General features: G+C 38.3%; 1 protein-coding gene across 1 annotated transcript in view; it reads right to left on the minus strand.

Moving 5' to 3' along the window:
- The window catches only part of si:dkey-28b4.8 (sarcoplasmic/endoplasmic reticulum calcium ATPase 2), an 83530-nt gene that overhangs the window by 15417 nt on the left and 47051 nt on the right, over positions 1-21062 (minus strand). Inside the window, exons 7-9 of the mRNA XM_059334276.1 lie at positions 16111-16277; positions 8085-8240; positions 7847-7988 (exon numbers count right to left, since the gene is read on the minus strand). Of these exons, the coding sequence (XP_059190259.1) occupies positions 7847-7988; positions 8085-8240; positions 16111-16277 (465 nt within the window). The remainder of the gene's footprint in view (positions 1-7846; positions 7989-8084; positions 8241-16110; positions 16278-21062) is intronic.

Here is a 21062-nt window from a genome sequence, read left to right on the forward strand (position 1 = left end):
AATGGATTTTTGCCAGCTCAGTGTTTTTTAACCTGCAGTGTAGAACTTTTGTCGCCCTCTTATGGCTCAACGTCACTGTGCCTGCACCAAGGTTATAATAGTTTGGGATTTTTCATTAGTTTTAGTTTAAAGCTGGTCTTTACAGCCAATATGGTGTCATTACGGTAATTTCACTCACGCTTCTCCTGGAAGCCCACAAAGCAGGAACACACACTCAGCGGTGGAGAAATAGAAACACTGGATTATGTATGAAAAAAGTTGACAAAGAAGAAAACGGAGGACATTTTCACTATAATTCTAGTTAGTTTTAGTTAGTTTTGTACCCACACAATACAGTTTCAGTTAGTTATCGTTTTTTTTAAAAACTCTCGTATTTATTTTTATTTCAGTTAACGAAAGTGTTTTTTCAATTCTAGTTCTCATTACTTTTTGTTAACTATAACAACCTTGGCCTGCACCCCCCAGGAATGTTCCCTTCAAGTCTTTCCATGCAAATAACTGCCACTGAACTAGTATTTTTGATATATCAACCTGTCCAAGAGCAGTAATTTAGTTCTGATGCAACAGCACGGGTGTATCAGCACAGACAGCAGAGAAATGGGAGGCCTAAACAACTGAGATTAAATGTGTGGATATATTTGGAGAGGGCCTGAATGTTTATTAGTATGTTAAAACCCCACACTCCAGCTTAAAAAAAGACACCTGTCTTTGTAATGACATGAAATAACCCAACAACAGTAAAAACATAGGACACCCACATGTTGGGTTGCCAACACCCTGAAAAATAAATAAGGGACCCCTCATTGGGCTGGCTGACCAGATTGCCTTCACCCATCCTGGCATGGTGACATTTTTTAGCCCCTTTTTTGTGAGTGAAATTATTTTTTTTAATGATTTGACTCAAACCTGAATTGAATTAGATGCATATTTTTGTGTGACATGAATACATGGAAAATAAATTATTATACAGCAATTCACTTTAATACAAATAACAATTAGGCCCTGTTCTTCAAAGATGTAGTGGAGTTTGCTGATAACAATTTGATTTACTCCTTTTGTTGGCTTTTAAAATGCAGCATGAATGCAATTGAATGACCATTTGGAAGATTATGGCATTCCATAATTCCAAATTGGTTCAGTAAAAAGGTATGAAATTGTCATGAACACATGGGGACCTGGGGCCTCATGTATCAACGCTGCGTACACACAAAAACATTGCGTACGCACGCACGCTACTGTCTTTTATGCTCTATTTAAAACGTGTTTCATGTCTAAACTCATACTACACACAACTGGCATTATTTTTATAGTTTATAGCTCTCGGAAAATGGAGGGAAAATGCCGTTTTCCCACATCAATAACTGATTCTAAATATGAGGGGATAGATGATTTTTTTTCATCTATCATATTTTAGACTTCACCTGCGTACTGCTGCTTACTTGTGCAATGATAGTATATTGAAGTCTATATGTTTTGATGTTAAGATTGTATATTTTCTTAAGTCTATATATTTCCAATATTTTTATATCTACCGAATTTCCCTCCGGGGATCAATAAAGTACTTGTGATTCTGATTATGGAGCGCACACATTTTTCACAGTTAACCTGCTTTAATAACTGTGTCAAAGTGCCAATCGCCGTCTGCTTCCCCTTTGGTTTAACATGGAGATGTTAACGCTGCAGGTGTAAAGAGATCCATGACGCACAGATCCCTCTCCCCGGAGAAAAAAACGTGTGTGGGAAATCCTTTCACAATAAGTCAGGTGTGGTGCATATTTGGTCCCGTATGTGATGTTTAACTGGGACAACAAGTTAAGTGTGGCTTATAAACTGATGCGTAAAAATGATTTTGGCACTCATTACGCACTGACAGCTCTAACGGCTCTTACAATATTCAATAACGATGGCGTTTAGAAGGAGCGTGTGTTGAGGGACCTTCTGACATGGTGCAGGTCTCTGATCCGGCTGTGTTAACAGCCACAGTGACACCTTGTTGCTGATCCCACACCTGAGGCAACAAAAAGCAAATTTTTCCTGCCTCCACCCTGGAGATCACCACGATCAAGAATGCACTGGAGTTTGCTGATAACAATTTGATTTACTTATTTTATTGGAGCAGCATGAAAACAATTGGACGTGCTAAGGTGAGCGTATTGTGTCACTTCCGGTGTTTCTGTGTGTGCTCGTAGTGTAGTGCTGTGCTTGTTTGCTGCTCTTGCTAAATACAGTTAACTCTGTTAAAAGTTACACACTATAACGGATACCTGTCCGCTTCATTTATACATACGCTAGTTTTACTTAAGCACCTGTATCTATCTGCTCCTTGTAGCGACTTTGTCGCTAATCTTATCTGTCTGATACTACTCAGTTGTGTTAGCTACTTAGCCTAGCTGCTAACCATGTCTTCTCCCCCTCACTCTCCTGCTCTCTCTTGCCCGGTGTGTCAAATGTTTAGTGACTGCTTAGCCTCCTTTAATGATAATGGTACTTGTAATAAGTGTAGTGCTTTAGCTGTGTTGGAGGCGAGGCTTAGTGAACTAGAAGTGCGGCTCCGCACCATGGAAACTAATTTGGTAAAGTTAACTGCAGCAGTTAGCCAGTCGCCCTTAGCTGGTGCGAGCCGACATAGCGTAGCTAGCCGTTCCCCGACACCTCCCGAGCGGCCGGACGGCTGGGTGAATGTCCGAAGGGGGAATAGTCAGAAGCCGAGGCCCACGATGGTTAACCACCAACCGCTTCACGTCTCCAACAGATTCTCCCCACTCAGTAACACACCTACTGAGAAGCCAACTCTGATCATTGGCGACTCCATTCTTCGGAACGTGAAGTTAGCGAAACCAGGCACCATAGTTAAGTGCATCCCGGGGGCCAGAGCGGGCGACATTGAATCCTTTTTGAAACTGCTGGCTAAGGATAAACGTAAATACAGTAAAGTGGTTATTCACGTCGGCAGTAATGACACCCGGTTACGTCAATCGGAGGTCACAAAAATTAATGTGGAATCGGTGTGTGCATATGCCAAAACCATGTCGGACTCCGTAGTTTTCTCTGGTCCCCTGCCAAATTTGACCAGCGATGATATGTGTAGCCGCATTTCATCGCTCCAGCGCTGGTTGTCGAGGTGGTGTCCAGCAAACAATGTGGGCTTCGTTAATCATTGGCAAACTTTCTGGAGGAGACCTGGTCTTATTAGGAGAGATGGTGTTCATCCCACTTTGGATGGAGCCGCTCTCATATCTAGCAACCTGACCAAGTTTATTAGCGGTCCAAACCCGTGACAAGTCAGAGTTGAGACCAGGAGGCAGAGTCGCAGTGTAAAACACTTCTCTGCCTTTCCCTTTGAGCAGTCATCCACCCAAAATCCCATAGAGACTGTGTCGGTCCCCCGTCCTCCCAAAGCTAAGTTATTTAAACCAGGTTCTAACAGAAGAGGAGTTACCCAAAATAACCTAATAAAAATTTAAACTTCAACTGCAAATGAACAAAAACCCAAAATAATTAAATGTGGACTCTTAAACATTAGATCCTTATCATCTAAAGCTTTATTAGTAAATGAGTTAATATCAGATTGCAATATTGACTTACTTTGTCTAACTGAAACCTGGCTGCGTGATGAAGAATATGTCAGCCTAAATGAATCTACTCCTCCTAGTCATATTAATACTCATATCCCTCGTGGCACAGGCCGAGGAGGAGGAGTTGCAGCGATATATGAGTCAAACCTTCTAATTACCCCAAAACCTAAATTAAACTATAACTCATTTGAAAGCCTTGTTCTCAGTCTTTCACACCCAACCTGGAAAAACCAACAGCCAATCCTATTTGTCATAGTTTACCGGCCTCCCGGTCCATATTCAGAATTTTTATCACAATTCTCTGAGTTTTTATCAAGCCTAGTACTAATTACAGATAAGGTAATTATTGTAGGTGATTTTAATATTCATGTTGACGTTGATAATGATAGCCTTAGTACTGCTTTTATCTCCTTACTAGAATCGATTGGCTTTAATCAGAAAGTTCATGAAGCCACTCATTCTTTTAACCACACCCTCGACCTTGTGTTGACGTATGGGATTGAAATTGAACATTTAATAGTTTTCCCACAAAATCCTGTGTTATCAGACCATTATTTAATAACTTTTGAAGTCCTGCTATTGGACTACTTGCTAATAAGCAAGAGTTTCTACACTAGATGTCTATCTGATAGTGCTGTAGCTAAGTTCAAGGAAGTGATTCCACCTGCCTTTAACTCTTTGTCGTGCTCCAACATAATAGAGGACTATGTTAACTTCAGTCCCTCCCTAATTGATAACTTTGTCGACAGTACTGCAGATTCACTGCGAACAACGCTAGATTTTATTGCCCCACTAAAAAATAAAATAATAAAACAGAAAAAGTTAACTCCATGGTACAATTCTCAAACCCGTGAACTGAAGCAAATTTCACGAAAGCTCGAAAGGAAATGGCATTCAACTAAGCTGGATGAATTTCTTTTAACCTGGCAGGACAGTCTTAAAACATATAAGAAAATCCTCCGTGAAGCCAGATCAGCCTATTATTCCTCATTAATTGAGAAAAATAAGAACAAGCCAAGATTTCTTTTCAGCACTGTAGCCAGGCTGACAGAGAGTCACAGCTCTATTGTACCATGTATTCCTATAGCCCTCAATAGTAATGATTTTATGAGCTTTTTCAATGAGAAAATTATAACTATTAGAAATAAAATGCACTACCTCCTGCCATTAACTGGTACTGAGGCATCCTTAAACCCTGGAGCCTTAGAAACGGGTATAAACCCTGATAAATATTTAGATCGCTTCGCTCCCATCACTTTCCAACAACTAACCTCAATGATTTCTTCATCTAAACCGTCAACCTGTCTCCTAGACCCCATACCAACAAGGCTGCTTAAAGAGGTTCTACCTTTAACGGGTACTTCTTTCTTAGATGCAATCAACTTGTCATTATTAACAGGCTATGTGCCACAATCATTTAAAGTAGCTGTAATTAAACCTCTTCTCAAAAAGGTTCATTTAGATCCTGGCGTTTTAGCAAACTATAGACCAATATCTAACCTCCCCTTCCTCTCTAAGATCCTGGAAAAAGCAGTCGCAAATCAGCTTTGTGATTTTCTTCAACACAATAGTCTATATGAGGACTTCCAGTCAGGATTCAGAACTCATCATAGCACAGAAACAGCATTGGTAAAAATTACAAATGACCTTTTAATTTCTTCTGATAATGGACTTGTCTCAGTCCTTGTCTTACTAGATCGGAGTGCTGCATTTGATACAATTGACCATCGTATCCTATTACAGAGACTGGAACATGTAATTGGCATTAGAGGAACGGCACTGGGCTGGTTTAAATCGTACTTATTAGACCGTTTCCAATTTGTTCATGTGAACAATGAATCCTCCGTGCACACTGATGTTAACCACGGTGTTCCACAGGGTTCTGTGCTTGGACCAATTTTATTCACCCTTTATATGCTCCCTCTAGATAATATAATTAGAAAACATTCAATTAACTTTCATTGTTATGCTGATGACACTCAGTTATATATATCAATCAAGCCAGGTGAAACTGATCAGCTAGCTTAACTTAATGCATGCTTTAAAGACATAAAAACCTGGATGGTCCACAACTTCCTAATGTTAAACTCTGAAAAAACTGAAGTGATTGTGCTGGGACCCGAACACCTCCGAAACTCATTATCCAAAGACTTAATTAGCATCGATGGCATTACCCTGGCCTCCAACACCACCATAAGGAATCTCTGAGTTATCTTTGATCAGGATCTGTCATTTAACTCCCATATAAAACAAACTTCAAGGACTGCATTTTTTCACCTACGTAATATTACAAAAATTAGACACATCCTGTCTCAAAAGGATGCAGAAAAATTAGTTCATGCTTTTGTTACTTCAAGGTTAGATTACTGTAATTCCTTACTGTCAGGCTGCTCCAATAAATCCCTTAAAACTCTTCAGTTAGTCCAAAATGCTGCGGCTCGTGTACTGACAAGAACCAAGAAAAGAGATCATATTTCTCCTGTTCTAGCTTCACTGCACTGGCTCCCTGTAAAATCCAGAATTGAGTTTAAAATCCTTCTTCTTACTTACAAAGCTCTAAATGGTCAGGCACCATCATATCTTAAAGACCTCATAATGCCATATTACCCTTCTAGAGCACTACACACCCAAAATTCTATGTTACTTGTGGTTCCTAAAGTCCTTAAAACTAGATTGGGAGCCAGAGCCTTCAGTTATCAAGCTCCTCTCTTGTGGAATCATCTCCCAGTCTCAGTTCGGGAGGCAGACACCCTCTCTTTATTCAAGAGTAAACTTAAAACTTTCCTCTTTGACAAAGCCTATAGTTAGTGCTGGCCGAGGCCTGCCTTGGACCAGCCCCTAGTTATGCCACCGGGGCCCTCTTTCTCTCTGTCCCAATAATACATGACACAAGCTTTTATTTTCCCAGAATACTCGCACTTTTCTCTGCTCTCTCTTCACAGGGTGTGGAGCTGTGGTCCTGCTCCATCACTCCTGCTGGTCTCACTGCCGTGGATCTGGTTCGGCCCCAGATGGGAATGCTCCTCTCCTGGTCCACTCACCATCACTACTGGCCAATGGTGGCGCTTCATCACCTGCTGCTGCCCCCCCCCCCCTCCTGCTCCTCTCTCTCTCTCTCTCTCCCTCTCTCTCTCTATTGCCCCCCCCCAACCTCTATCTACTCTATTCTACTCTGTTGACCTGCCCTGTACAACGACATCTATTGCACGTCTGTCCGTCCTGGGAGATGGATCCCTCCTCTGTCGCTCTCCCTGAGGTTTCTTCTTATTTTTTCCCCTGCTAAAAGGGTTTTTTAAAGGAGTTTTTCCCTGGCCGATGTGAGGGTCTAAGGACAGAGGGTGTCGTACCATGTACAGTCTGTGAAGCCCTTTGAGGCAAATCTGTGATTTGTGATTTTGGGCTATATAAATAAAATTGATTTGATTTGAATTGAATGAATATTTTGGAGTCATGCAGCTGACAAAAGGGCTACCGTAAAGTGCAATGTAATTGCGCACTAGAAAAGTGCAGATGGCGTGACCGCAGTACTGGAAGCATGTTGTTTCAGATCAGTCAGTCCACCATGGGCTATGGAAAAAGAGTGCCGACACACCTTGCAGTGCGCTTTATAGATGTTATCACACACTTTTTCCCACCCAGGTGTTTTTCCCATTCCTCAGTATTTTTGCATCCTTTTCTGTTTTTTTGTCGGAGGAATACTAGTGGCATTGCTGCTTGAAGGTGTTTACCATAAGTTTACATATAGAGCCCCCTGTTATTCATTTTTCATTGCCATTTACTGACTATTTTTTGACTGTCACAATAATACGGGACAAAGTGCGTCCCTTTTCATCTCAATACGGGACGGGTGCTTTTGTTTCTAAAAAATGTGGCAGGCCAGCTCAGTGTGGCAGCTGTGGCTCAGTTTGTAGAGAGGTCGTCTTCTGATTGGAAGCATGGTGGTTCAATCCCTGATCATGGCAGCCTACATGTCGAAGTATCCTTGAGCAAGATACTGAACCCCAAATTGCTCGCGATGCTGCGTTCATCTGTGTGTGAATGAATTCCCAATGGTGGCAGGTGGCACCAGTGTGCCTCGGCCACCAGTATGAATGTGTGTGTGAATGGGTGAATGAGCGTAGTGTGTAGTGTAAAGCGCTGTGGATAAAAGCGCTATATAAGTGCATAACATGATAACGGGATGATTCTGTTTTTCAAGGGAAGGTTGGCAACCCTACCCACATGTGTAAGAAGGGATTTTTCTGTATGGATAGATAGATTAGATGTTTGACCTTCTGGTATGGCAGCTACAGCCAGTGCAACAGCAATCTTGAAATAGTAAACAGCTCCTCTCAGCCAGCTGCCTCCATGGACCGGGTCATTAAAGTGTCCCACGTTGATGGCCCACACTGCCACACAGATCACACTGATGACCTGCAGGTGTCAGTAAGGAACACAGATAGATGCTTGAGGTTATACAATGAATCCAAATACAAGTTCAAACACTAGAATACACACACAGGTCCTTGCCTTAGACAGCTGTTCTCCAAACTGGTCTAGTTTCTGTTGGAGTGGGGTCCTTTCAGGGTCAGTGGAGGCCATCTCATCTCGGATTTTCCCAATCTCTGTCTGCACCCCTGTTGCCACCACAACACCAATGGCACGGCCCGCTGCAATGTTGGTGCCCTGGGCAAAAGTCATGAACTTGTTGTTATCAGAGCAAACATTGAGACATCTGTAGGTGTTCAGCAGTGTGTCAAAGAGAAATGTGATGTGTAGAACCTGATAATGTAATAAATGCCATTAATGGAAGGTTTTTGATCAAATCAAAGATGCCGGAAAATCCAATATGGCTGAAAAACCCCATTGAGGATGCAGTGAGCTCGGATTGGCCCAAGGGTTCCAGTGATACATCCTTTGTGAAAAACAGATGAACGGGTCAAAAGTTAATAAACATTCAACTTTGACCTGTTGGTGGCGCTAGAGCTCCTGAGCTAGAGTTGCCTACACAGTATCACCACTTGAACCCAAGTAATGGGTTCTGCTGTTAAATTATTACAATATTGGGGAATTATTACATTGTCAGGACTTGCGAAATGAAGGCTAACCTGATAATGTAATAACCTCCCATTAATGTTATACTTTATTACATTATTGGTAAAAAAAAAAAAAAAAAAAAGTATATTACATTATTGGGAAATGCACTTTATTACATTATCGGGAAGTTATTACATTATCAGGTTTTATTACATTTTCAATGGACTCGAGTGCAGATTTTTATTACATTATCGGTGCTATTACATTATTGGGAATTTATTATATTATCAGGTTCTACATGATGTGTCAGGACTACCTATACTGCCCTACAAAGTCTAACTGCTGTAACTACATTTTTGGTCAAAATTGAGTTATAACTAAAAATGAACTCCTTGATGTCTGTTTTATCTTATGAGTTTAAGATTTCAATTTTGCTTTATTTCAGAGAAATAATTATATAAAAACCACAAAATCAAACTCAAAACCAAGCAGTAATAGCACTTACCACAGTCTGCTTTGGGTATATATACTAATTTAAACATACAAATAATAGCAATTATAAGTTTATTTAAAATGGATATTATTATCTAGATAGAGATGAAGTAAAAAAGTGAAATAAAATTATATTAAGACTGAACTATAACATTTCTTTATCATATTAAGTCTAAAATACACACATCTTTGAATAGAGTTGTTAAACATTTTTAAATACACTGATAACAAAATCCATTTGAAAATGTTTATTCACTGAAAACAAAAAATAAAAGCTGAAAGAAGACAACAACATTATAGTTACTGCACTCTGTTTTTGCATTACTATTAGAACCTTTTGCAGCAAAACCAGAGTGTAGTAACTACATTTTTAGTGTCAAAGGTCAAATAAATCGTCATGATTTTTGTATGGTGGCCTGGAAGTGCAAAACACTTTTACAAAGTGTGAAACACTTTTACAAAGCTTGAGACAAATTTACATTTGAGAAAACACTTTTACAAATGACAAAACACTTTTACAAACAATGAAAACAAATTTACAAGTGGCAAAACACTTTTACAATTGACAAAACACTTTTACAAATAACAAAACACTTTTACAAATGACAAAACACTTTTACAAGTGGTGAAACACTTTTACAAATGACAAAACACTTTTACAAATGACAAAACACTTTTACAAATGACAAAACAAATTTACATTTCAAAAAACAAATTCACATTTCAAAAAACAAATTTACAAGTCCCAAAACACTTTTACAAATCAATTTTCAACCGGAAAAGGAATGTACCGGCTCCAGGGCTGAACCTGGACGGGCCAATCAGCGGGAGCGACAACTCTTAGTCCCGCCCACCGGGGATGCATGGAGAAACGCAAGTGAGGGAAGCGAGGAGAGGAGAAACGATTTAAGAGACATGGGACGTCCTTCCCTCCGAAGCGTCAGGTGAAGCGACGTCCGTTTCTAATGACGGCGGCAGCAGATCACAGCTGGATCAGCTGTCAGTCGCTTTAACAGCTGGAGACATGCACTAATAATAATAATAATAATAAGTGTTTTCTCTGTTTAACAAACACCTGCACATGGATAACAACCTCCATTGTGTATTTATACTGTGAACTGTGTCCAGGTCAGGGTCACGGGAATGCCTTTATATTATTTATTTATTATTATTTGGCACGCGTAAAGACGCATCACATGAGAATGCCCGTGAGGAATGAAGGCTGGGAACAATAAACCTGCTGCTGTGAAAAAAGTTTAGTTACACACTGTAACTGTCAAGCAAGGAGCAGAGGAGGTCTGAAAGAGAGACAGCGCTCCGTGTGAAGGCGAGGAGGAGGGGAGTGTCAGTCGGATCACTCTGATAAAACATCCAAAACAGAGCGAGTGATGGAGAAGAAGAGACATCCCGCGGGTAGAAATCAATGAAATGTGGTGATGTAATACCATCACCTCATGTTATGTGTTTTTAAGCATGCCATGGTGGCTGGGCCCTTCTCCCCTGGGTCAATATATATATATATAAATATATATATATATATATATATTTTTTTTTTTTTTAAATACATGGCCCTAATACGCCGTCGTAGTAGACGATCCCGGTGATAAATTAATTATTTGATATCCCAGAACATGACTGTGTCCGCTGAACACCGGCCAATATTTTATTAGGTTAGATGATTAAGGTAAAATGTAAATTATGTCACTCAGATCAAAGCTACACCCAGCAAGGATCAGCCTCACGTCGGACTGATGAAAATGACAAACAATGTAATAGTGTTTCTTGCTGACGGACAGACTCTCATACTCTTTACTGTTTTTTTTTTTTTTACTTTAATAATAATAAATCTGTCGCTCCCGGTGACTGGACCAGACCTGGTCAGACCTCCTCTGCCCCTTGTTTTCAGTTACAGTGTGTAACGTTCGTCTAAACTTTTTTCACAGCAGCAGGTTTATTGTTCCCAGCCTTCATTCCTCACGGGCATTCTCATGTGATGCGTCTTTACGCGTGCCATGGAGCCGGGTTTATGGAATCTTTATTCATCTTTGAAGTGTGTGTGTGCCTGCATTTGTGGCACCGGACGAACCCAGTGAGGCATGGACCAGTTTTACCCCCCTTCCCCCGGTCCGTATTTTTTTTTCACACTTGGCCCTAATACGCCTTCCTAATAAAATAATAATAAATAAATAATATAAAGGCATTCCCGTGACCCTGAGCTGGACACAGTTCACAGTATAAATACACCATGGAGGTTGTTATTCATGTGCAGGTGTTTGTTAAACAGAGAAGACACTTATTATTATTATCATTAGTGCATGTCTCCAGCTGTTAAAGCGACTGACAGCTGATCCAGCTGTGATCTGCTGCCGCCGTCATTGGAAACGGACGTCGCTTCACCTGACGCTTCGGAGGGAAGGACGTCCCATGTCTGTTAAATTGTTTCTCCTCTCCTCGCTTCCCTCACTTGCGTTTCTCCATGCATCCCCGGTGGGCGGGACTAAGAGTTGTCGCTCCCGGGGATTGGCCCGTCCAGGTTCCGCCCTGGAGCCGGTACATTCCTTTTCCGGTTGAAAATTGATTTGTAAAAGTGTTTTGGGACTTGCAAATTTGTTTTTTGAAATGTAAATTTGTTTTTTGAAATGTAAATTTGTTTTGTCATTTGTAAAAGTGTTTTGTCATTTGTAAAAGTGTTTTGTCATTTGTAAAAGTGTTTCACCACTTGTAAAAGTGTTTTGTCATTTGTAAAAGTGTTTTGTCACTTGTAAAAGTGTTTTGTCATTTGTAAAAGTGTTTTGTCAATTGTAAAAGTGTTTTGCCACTTGTAAATTTGTTTTCAGTGTTTGTAAAAGTGTTTTGTCATTTGTAAAAGTGTTTTCTCAAATGTAAATTTGTCTCAAGCTTTGTAAAAGTGTTTCACACTTTGTAAAAGTGTTTTGCACTTCCAGGCCACCGTATTTTTGAGCAGAAAAATGACATCATCAATACATGTAGAAATATGTGTTGTATCACTTATCTACCTATGACACATTTGGCTGGGCCAGTTAAAAAACATTAAAAAAACTTTAAAGCCGTTTTTCTCAGTTAAACCCTTTACGTATTAACTGCAGTTAGACTTTGTAGGGCAGTATACACCTGCAGTCTGTAAATAAAACATCACTAGCTCTGTCAGAGCAGTGTGAGCTCTGACAGATATCATAGACAAACACACACACATGCACACACACACACACACACAGTCTCACCAGTAACATGGAAATAAAATGCAAACAAGAAGCTAGTAGACACAGTAAATGTCTGTGGTGTAAATCTCATCATTCACATTGTGGAATTGAGAGTATTTATTTTTTGATTGACTTCGTAAGTATATCTTTAGTTGTCAGAGGGAAGAGGTGTCCTCATTTCTTCCTCACGTTTTTTTTGCTTAGCACTGACACAATGCTAGAAAGTTTATTTAGATCTACAGTTTAGGTGACCATGCCAGGCAAGAAGGTACTAGAAACATTAGTTTTGTACACTAGTTTTAAAATTTGCTGTTAAACAGAATAGCTTGGTTTCTCACAATAATTATGATATATCATCAATTTTGGTATAAATATTAACTCATTAATAATACTGTTAATACACTGAAAAAAAAGGTGTGTCTAAAAACAAGATAAAAACACTAAATCTGAGGGAAATGATCTTGCTGCATGCAAAGATAATTTCACTTGACAAGATTTGCACTGCAAATTATTTTTTTCTTACCAAGAAAAAAAAAACACACTAGTTTTAGAAGTGTTAGTTAATTTATCTTGTTTTAAGAGTCCATTTCTTATTTTAAGTTCAACATGTTGAACAGCAATGATATGTGTAGCCGCATTTCATTGTTCCAGCGCTGGTTGTCGAGGTGGTGTCCAGCAAACAATGTGGACTTCGTTAATCATTGGCAAACTTTCTGGAGGAGACCTGGTCTTATTAGGAGAGATGGTGTTCATCCCACTTTGGATGGAGCTGCTCTCATATCTAGCAACCTGACCAAGTTTATTAGCGGTCCAAACCCGTGACAAGTCAGAGTTGAGACCAGGAGGCAGAGTCGCAGTGTAAAACACTTCTCTGCACTTCCCTTAGAGCAGTCACCCACCGAAAACCCCATAGAGACTGTGTCTGTCCCCCGTCCTCCCAAAGCTAAGTTATTTAAACCAGGTTCTAACAAAAGAGGAGTTACCCAAAACAACCTGATAAAAATTTAAACTTCAACTGCAAATGAACAAAAACCCAAAACAATTAAATGTGGACTCTTTAACATCAGATCCTCATCATCTTTATTAGTAAATGAGTTAGTATTAGATTGCAATATTGACTTACTTTGTCTAACTGAAACCTGGCTGCGTGATGAAGAAGATGTTAGCCTTAATGAATCTACTCCTCCTAGTCATATTAATACTCATATCCCTCGTGGCACAGGCCGAGGAGGAGGAGTTGCAGCGATATATGAGTCAAACCTCCTAATTACCCCAAAACCTAAATTAAACTACAACTCATTTGAAAGCCTTGTTCTCAGTCTTTCACACCCAACCTGGAAAAACCAACAGCCAATCCTATTTGTCATAGTTTACCGGCCTCCCGGTCCATATTCAGAATTTTTATGACAATTCTCTGAGTTTTTATCAAGCCTAGTACTAATTACAGAAAAGGTAATTATTGGAGGTGATTTTAATATTCATGTTGACGTTGATAATGATAGCCTTAGTACTTCTTTCATCTCCTTACTAGATTCGATTGGCAAGAAAGGGAATTTATTACATTATCAGGTGATTAAAGTTTTTCACAGTTTCTGCGTTAACAAAAACTTCTTTTAGTTTTTGTTGAGGAGCACAGTCTTTTGGAAGGCACTTTTAGAGTGTCAATGCTCTTTTGGACTTCAGTGTAACCATGAGTTAGTCTGTCTCTAAGTCAATGTTATAATAGTTTTGGATTTTTTAATCAGTTTTAGTTTTAATTTCGTTGTGATTTTTTGTTTTTAAATTGAGTTACTTTTAATTCCTTTGAGAGTGAGTTTGATTGTTTAAATTAGTTTTTATTTTTTGGAAAATGCTTGGTTATTAGTTTTCATTTTTTTGTAATGGACTCTTTGTTGGGTGCCAGATTTAAAGAGGTCACAATAAATGTTTCCTTTATTTCCTTCGTTTTCATCTTCGTCAACTTTTTTCATACGTAAACCTTTTTTGGTTGATATGAAATGTATTTCATCTATCTGGTTTTATGACTTAAACTCATTGGGGCTGAGATGGATCAGACAAAGGAAATCAAGGCAAAATGTATTGTGACTTTCTTGAATTTCGCACCAAACAACTACCCCATTACAAAAAAACTAAAATTAAAACTAATAAAAACTAAACTAAAACTAAACATTTTCTAAAAAATAAAAACGAATTTAAAACTAGCAAACTCACTCTAAAAACCAATTAAAACTAACTGAATTTGGAAAAAAAAATTCACAACGAAATTAAAACTATAACTAATGAAAAATACAAAACTATTATAACCTTGGTTCATATCACATCGCATTTTTAAACCCCCCTCTCAGCAGTGCACCTAACCTTACAAAAATAAGATGCTAATCGTAGTGGAGAACACTATTCTGCAACGCCACTTCTTGAAGGTATATATTATGTATTCTTTTAATCTTCCTTGATTCCCTCTTACTCATTACACAGCTTTTATGTTAGGAAGGCTCACTTCAGGTGAGATTGATAATGCAGAACGGGCATGCACAGACATGTATAGGTTGCAGATGAAGGGCGCTCCTATCTAATTAACAGCTCAGTGGTACAGTAAGAGAGGAAAGTTTCTGCTGCCTGACAACTGTGAACCAAGGTTATAATAGATTTTTTATTAGTTTTAGTTTTAATTTCATTGTAAAAAAATGTTTTCAGATTCAGGGGTGGCATTCTAGAGAGCGTTCTTCCAACAACCGGAAGGTTGGTGGTTCGATCCTCGACCATGGCAGCCTACATGTTGAAGTATCCTTGGGCAAGATACTGGACCCCAAATTGCTTCCGATGTTGCGTTCATTGGTGTGTGAATGAATTCCCACTGGTGGCAGCAATGGTAGCCCCTGCCACCAGTATGAATGTGTGTGTGAATGGGTGAAATAGCGTAGTGTGTAGTGTAAAGCGCTTTGGATAAAAGCGTTATATAACTGCACTCCATTTACCAGTTAGTTTTAATTAGTTTTAAGAGTGAGTTTACTAGTTTTAGTTTAGTTTTTATTTTTATAAAATGCTTAGTTTTAGTTTAGTTTTTATTAATTTTAGTTTTTTTGTAATGGGGTATTTGTTGGGTGCGAGATTCAAAGAGGTCATAATAAATTTTGCCTTTATTTACTTTGGTTTATCCATCTTAGCCCCAATAAGGTTATTAACTCTAAGTTCCAGGTGTTTTGAATTTTGGTTTACTGAGACATCCCAGTCTCAGTAAACATATTTACCATGTGTTCCTGCAGGTTAACTAACAGAATTCTCTTTAATAGAAACACTGGATTATGTATGAAAAAAGTTGACAAAGACGAAAACGAAGGACATTTTCACTATAACTTAAGTTAGTTTTGTAACCAAACAATACAGTTTCAGTTAGTTGTTGTTTTTTTAAAAACTTGTTTTTATTTATAAAATGTTTTTTCAATTCCAGTTTTCATGATGTTGTTAGTTTTTGTTAACTACAATAACCTTGGTGTGGACTGTTTTACTCTTCTCACTGGCAGGTGACTCTCAACTCTGTGCGCACCAATGACACAGTAAGTTTCTGCATGTGCATTCAGACTTAAATTTTTAACAGTTATGTAACAACCGTACAGTATCATGGGACCCAACAAACAAGAGCTGTGCGAACTGGACATGGAGAAAGACATAGAAATTAACTGCCCATGCTCCATGACGGGGGTTACTTAAACACTTTGGTCAACTCCAATATTTAAACACATTCACCTTTTCCTAATTTTATGTAGATTGAAAGTGTAGAAAAGACAGATGTGCTTGTTTAGACTCACGGAGAAGAGCATGTTCTTCTTGTCCTGGTTGACAGCTCGGGGATCTGGAACAGGGTCTGTGTGTTTGAGCACTGACACAGACTCCCCCGTCAGAATGGACTGGTCCACCCTCAGAGTGGTGGAGCGGATGGACGCCAGCCTGATGTCAGCTGGGACCTTATCACCAACTGCACAGTGTTGGGAATGGACAGAGAAAAACAAATCTTAATTTTGTCATGTTTGTTATTTTAGATCTTAAGGTGCAGTGTACCCCGCCTCTCACCCAATGTCAGCCGGGATTGGCTCCAGCTCAATGAGTATGGATAATCGGTTAAGGATAATAATGGATGTTATTTTAGTTCTTTTCTTTCATTTTTTTTTAAAACATTTTTTTTTGTTTTTATTTTTATTGTGCAATAATACAATACATTGACATAGACAGACAGGGAGTGAATATTAAACACCGACAATTATGCTACCCCTCTGTGTGTGTGTGTGTGTGTGTGTGTGTGTGTGTGTGTGTGTGTGCGTGCGTGCGTGTGCGTGCATGTTTCAATTATAGGTCTAGCAGTTAAGTATTAATATATGATAATATATAATAAATACTATGTATCATTATTAGGCAGAGAAAACGGTACTACTAATATGTAAATAGAATTAAAAAAAATATATATCTATATCTATATGTATATATATATAATTTAAAAAAAAATTCCTCTGGGGAAATTCTGAAAGGGCCACGGGGGCTACTGCCGGTGTGTGTACACTATGATGAGATTCTTCAGAGACTTCAAACTATGCCCTTTAACCTCAAAGTGTGTGTGTGTGTGTGTGTGAGTGAGTGTGTGAAACATGTATCTGGAGAAGTGTGCGGGCTTACCTGCGTATTTGTGTGTGTGTGTAGAGCGAATATCGCATAAAGTTACCTGTGTGTGTGTGTGTGTGTGTGTGTTTGTGTGTGCGTGCGTGTTTGAAGCATGTGTATGCATGTGTGAGGAGTGTGCGCGCTTACGCGCATGTGTGTTTGTATCTGTAACTGTAATCACATCAAAGATCAAAGGCAATCAGATCAAAGCAATCAACAGAATTAACTGACACCTGTGACAGCAGAGGTGGACAGACTGGAATTTCTGGCCTTGAACAGAAAGCCTTTTTGGCAAAACCATGATACCTATCATTGATCCGACTTCACTTTGAGCGTCCTGAGTTCTCCCTGAACGTCTACATATGTGTTTTTTTCAGAAAAATGAAAAAATAACTTTGTTAGAGCGATCTAAAAAAACTGTTCCATCTCCCTTTTTCAGAAATCTTCCTGCGTTTTTAATATGGGAGCCAATGAGGCTGTTGGTGCGTGTTGGTGGCGCATCTGTGCGTCTATAACTACACTAAAACTTGTTACCCTAATTACAATAATAATAATGATAACAATAATAATAATAATGCTAGTATCAATACTAGAAACAACAATGAGTGGCAATATGGAGGAGGGTTTTTATCTGTTTATTCATTCATTCGTCCATTCATTCATCCATTCATTCATTTGTCCATCCATTCATTATTATTATTACTATTTTCCATCATTGTTATTAGATATAGGATGCCTCGGAGCCCTACCTATCCATGGGGGACCAGCCCACAGCTTTAGTTCTTTCCTGGTGTTAAGGTGCTGTACACTACTCAGCTAAAGTAGATTAATGAATGAAGTGGGCTAAATGGTGGTGTAGTGGTTAGCACTCTTGCCTCACAGCAAGAGGGTCAAAAGACATGCACTTAAGTTTAATTTGTGACTCTAAATTGCCTGTGGGTGTGAATGAGAGTGTGGGTGTCTGCTTCTATGCGTCAGCCCTGTGAAGATGGAATTGGCCCAGCACCCTGCGACCCAATTGCGGATAAGCGGTTAAGGATAATGAATGACTGTTATTTTAGTTCTTTCCTGATGTTAAGGTGCTGTCCACCAGTAGTTCTCAACCTTTTTGAGTGGCGACCCCCAATTTAACATGCATGTTGTCTGTGACCCCCCCTCACTGAACACAATCTCACAGTTCAGATCATACAAACTCAGTTGATACGACGAATTTTGGACAAATAATGAAGCAGACAACAACTAAAACATCTCTCTGTGTGTGCATAATATATATATTTTTTGTTGTTGTTGTTTCGTTGTTTGTTACTTTTATTCTAAGTTTAAAGGTCCATTCTGACCTCCTGAGTGTGTAACAGTCAGCTTCAAGCCAGAGACTCCTTGGAAAGTAATAACTTGCTACTTTGCGGTTTGTCAGAAAAGACACAAAATTACACAAAAAAAGAATCAAATTGACCACAAATGACACGAAATGACCAAAAAATGACATAAAATTAAGCAAAAAGGACTCAAATTGACCACAAAATGACAAAAAATGACCACAAAAAGACACAAATAGACCAAAAAAGACACAAAATGATATAAGAAAGACACAAAATGACCAAAAAAAGAAACAAAATGACCAAAAAAGACACAAACACATTAACACATGAACACTTTAACACAGTGGAGACAGAGCTGACTTCCAAAATGATTTGGCGACCCCCAGAAATCATCTCGCGACCCCAATGTTGAGAATAGCTGCTGTATACGTCTCAGAACATGAATAAGATAAAGTAGATTGATGAATAAACTAGGGCTGGGCGATATATCGATATAAAAGATGAATCGATATATTTTTAAATGTGATATCGAATTAGACCATATCGCAAATATCGATATAGTTCAAATGTTTTTTCTTTCTTTCTATATAAATGTTGCCCTTACTAGGGTTTGTCATATTTAGTTCTTTTGTAATATTAATAATAATATTCTTTTCTAATATAAATATATTTCTTTCAGAAAAAGATTGGCCTATTGTATTCCATAGGCTATTTTTATTTAAGATATTTTTTATTTAAATGTGCACTTTATGGAGCTTTGATTTAAAAAAAAAAAAAAAAAAAAGGTACTCCTGTTTTATACAGTATTTATGTTCACTTAAATAAATGGTTCCAATAAAAACTACTTGTGACATGTCATATTTGACTTTGACTGAATGTTTGGTCTCACTTTGTGATATAAATATCAGGATATATATTGTATATCGATATTCAGCCTAAATATATCAGCATATCACCCAGCCCTAGACTGAAGTGGGCTACATGGTGGTGTAGTGGATAGCTTCCTCCCACAGTCCAGAGTTATGCAAGTCAGGTCATTAGATTTAATTGGTGACTCTTAATTGTCCTAAATTGTAAATTGGCCCCCGCAACCCAAGTTTTGGATTGTCGGTTTAGAATAATAGTTGTATGAATGAAGTCACTCCCTGTGTGTATGTATTAATGCAAGTTTGTCTGTTCTAGTTGTGGTTGCCGGTCAGGCCTCACACACATGCACGTGAGTATCAAGCAGGTTAAAAGGTCACGTTTAAGGTTCCTGGCCAAGTGATAAAAAAGCAATATCCTGACCTGCAAAGCAAAAAAGGTGTGTCTAAAAACAAGATAAAAACAGTAAATCTGAGGGAAATGATCTTGCTGCATGGACAGATAATTTCACTTGACAAGATTTCTTAAATTACAATCATTAAATCTAGAAATAACCATGTTGAACACTTAAAATAAGAAATTAATTCTTAAAACAAGATAAATTATCTAACACTTCTAAATCTAAAGTTTTTTTTTATCTTGGTATGAACCAAATAGTTTACAGTGCACTCTGCTCGGGCCAGGTCATCACTGCTTGCTGCTTTAATTTATCTTGCTTTAAGAGTTAATTTCTTAAGTATCTTAAGTGTTCAACATGCTTATTTCTAGATTTACATATATACATAAATACAGAAAAAAGGTAGGAAGAAAATGGTGATTATGCCATTAATGCCATTAGCCCATTGGCATTTGAACGGCCAGCAGTTGTTGGTTTTTTTAGACTATAGCAGACTCAGTTTGAAGGCCATTACTAAATACTGAAAAATTAGCATGGCAATTTTCACAAGGTTCCCCTATGCCTTGTTATATACCCATAAGTCTCCTCTTAACATGCATGCCTAGTTTAGTTTAATACCATGCCGTTTGGGACAGAAATCACATAGTTTTTAATTGTTGGAACATCTTACAATGTTTTTCAGCAAGTCAATCACTAGAACAGAAAAGTTATTTAGGTTCATGAGTACAAGGATGTGAGATCATCTTATTAGAGGTTCATGTAAACTGTCTTTTCTGAATAAGAGCTTAACGCAAGCCAAAAGATGGCCAATGTGTAGAATAAATCATAATCATGCTCATGACATTAGAAAACAGCTTTATGCAAACATGGATAGCTTGCTACACATTCTTTTTTTTGGAAAGGCACAGTCTTTCAGATTTTTTTTTTACAGTGGAGTAATGTATTTTAAAAAAACTGTAAAAAAAACACTGTTTTGGCTGATATATACATTTACAATGTTTCATTGTTACTTAAACTGAATTAACCCATTTATCATTTTACTGTCTTTTACTGTCATGGTTTAGCAGCTTGTCACCGTAAAATCTACATACATTTTTTACAGTGTACGATGATATACAATTTTTAATTTTACACCCTATTTCTGATGTAATTTGACAGTTTTACTGTAATTTCTTCAAAAAAATTTTACAGTGTAGAAAGTAGTATGTGTGAGGGAGTCAGAGAGACCAGAAAGTGTTTGAATGAAAACCAAATGTATGACTTTGATGCTTTGTATGTTCATGTCATTAAAGTCATTTTTGTCAGTAGTGTGGTGATGACTGAACAGGAGAATGTTTTACCCTCAACACTTTTATTTAAAAACAAATTTGATTTTTATTCGAGTGGAAGGCAATGTTCCTTTGGCTTATGGTACTGCCTGTTGGCTTTAAATAAGACAGGATTTATCCAAGCACTGGCTAATGCATCAGACATTCAGGTACTAGACCTGACCAAAACCTGGATTTGTCCGGATAACACTGCCACACCA

Source organism: Centropristis striata, chromosome 1, assembly GCF_030273125.1.
Source record: "Centropristis striata isolate RG_2023a ecotype Rhode Island chromosome 1, C.striata_1.0, whole genome shotgun sequence".
NCBI lineage: Eukaryota > Metazoa > Chordata > Actinopteri > Perciformes > Serranidae > Centropristis > Centropristis striata.